General features: G+C 50.0%; 1 protein-coding gene across 1 annotated transcript in view; it reads left to right on the forward strand.

Annotated features, from left to right (window-relative positions):
- Positions 1-539: 539 nt before the first annotated feature.
- The window catches only part of LOC118411850 (alpha-(1,3)-fucosyltransferase 11-like), a 6,725-nt gene continuing 6,058 nt past the window's right edge, over positions 540-1,206 (forward strand). The window contains exon 1 of the mRNA XM_035814338.1: positions 540-1,064. Within this exon, the coding sequence (XP_035670231.1) occupies positions 540-1,064 (525 nt within the window). The remainder of the gene's footprint in view (positions 1,065-1,206) is intronic.

The following is a 1,206-nucleotide window of genomic DNA, read 5'->3' on the forward strand; positions in this document are numbered from 1 at the left end:
CCCCACCCAGCCTCTTGACATATCCTCGCCACTGGCAACAACAACAACAACACATTACTATAGAGCTATACTCATGCTACAGCGTAAGTTACTGATAAAAGTGCAAATGCAAGGTATGGAGGCTGACTGGCGCAGTTCTCGGGTGATATTTCGGTCTCTATGTCAGTCGACATCGCGTCGACTTTTTTTTATATTTTCAGGGCACCCCATATCCCCATAGGCCATACCGTCGGAACATCACACAAAATCTCCAAATACTCCAAAACTACACCGCAACTGATACCGCCCATATTTTCCTTAGAGCATTATACCACTATAGAACTAAAGACTGACGTTTTAGATCTAAAGAAACACGGATTTATCGGGAATTTCTGACTTACTTCTGCACAGGCCGGAATTCTGGCCAAGGGCGCCGCCATCTTGGACTCGCAATGGCTGACGGGAAGTTGAACCCACATTAGTCATGGTCCACTTCCGGGTGTGTAGAGGGAACATTCACAACTCAGGGAAGACGTGGGGAAGACTTTTCTGCGCCAAGTATGCATTCCAACTGGAGTTTCAGGTTATCACACAGGTGCCTATCCATCCCAGGGACGATAGTGCTAATTTCTGCTCAGTTTTTGGTGCTAGCAGAGGACCCTGACCATGAGAACCCAGCCTTCCAGCCCAACTCTGTCCACACCAACTACGGGTACCCGGCACACCTGCGGTTCTCCTCCAACTTCAACCACAGCCAGCTGCCGGTCATCATCTGGTGGACCAAGTCTCTCTTCCCCCACTTCACCGGAAACAACAAGGCGACCATCCACTGCGATGTCGGGTCCTGCGTCACCACCACCATAAAGAAGATGAAGAACGACCCGAACACGCGAGGGTTCATCTTCTACGGCACGGAGTTCAGGCTGTACGAGACGCCGTTGCCTAGGCAACCGCATCACGAGTGGGCGCTCCTCCACGAGGAGTCTCCCATGAACAACTTCATCCTATCCCATCAGCCCATGCTGCAGCTGTTCAATCACACGGCGACGTTTCGCCGTGAGTCGGACTACCCTCTCACCCTACAGGTACGAACGGTCCCGCTCCATTTCAGGTATTGTTTGTGAGGGCCTGCATTATCATCCACTTAAACCACTAGTTAAACTAGTAGTATAATTAGTAAGCTATTCATACACAGACACACAAACTAGGGTTTGTATGTAAGGCATA

Source organism: Branchiostoma floridae, chromosome 3 (genome assembly GCF_000003815.2).
Source record: "Branchiostoma floridae strain S238N-H82 chromosome 3, Bfl_VNyyK, whole genome shotgun sequence".
NCBI lineage: Eukaryota > Metazoa > Chordata > Leptocardii > Amphioxiformes > Branchiostomatidae > Branchiostoma > Branchiostoma floridae.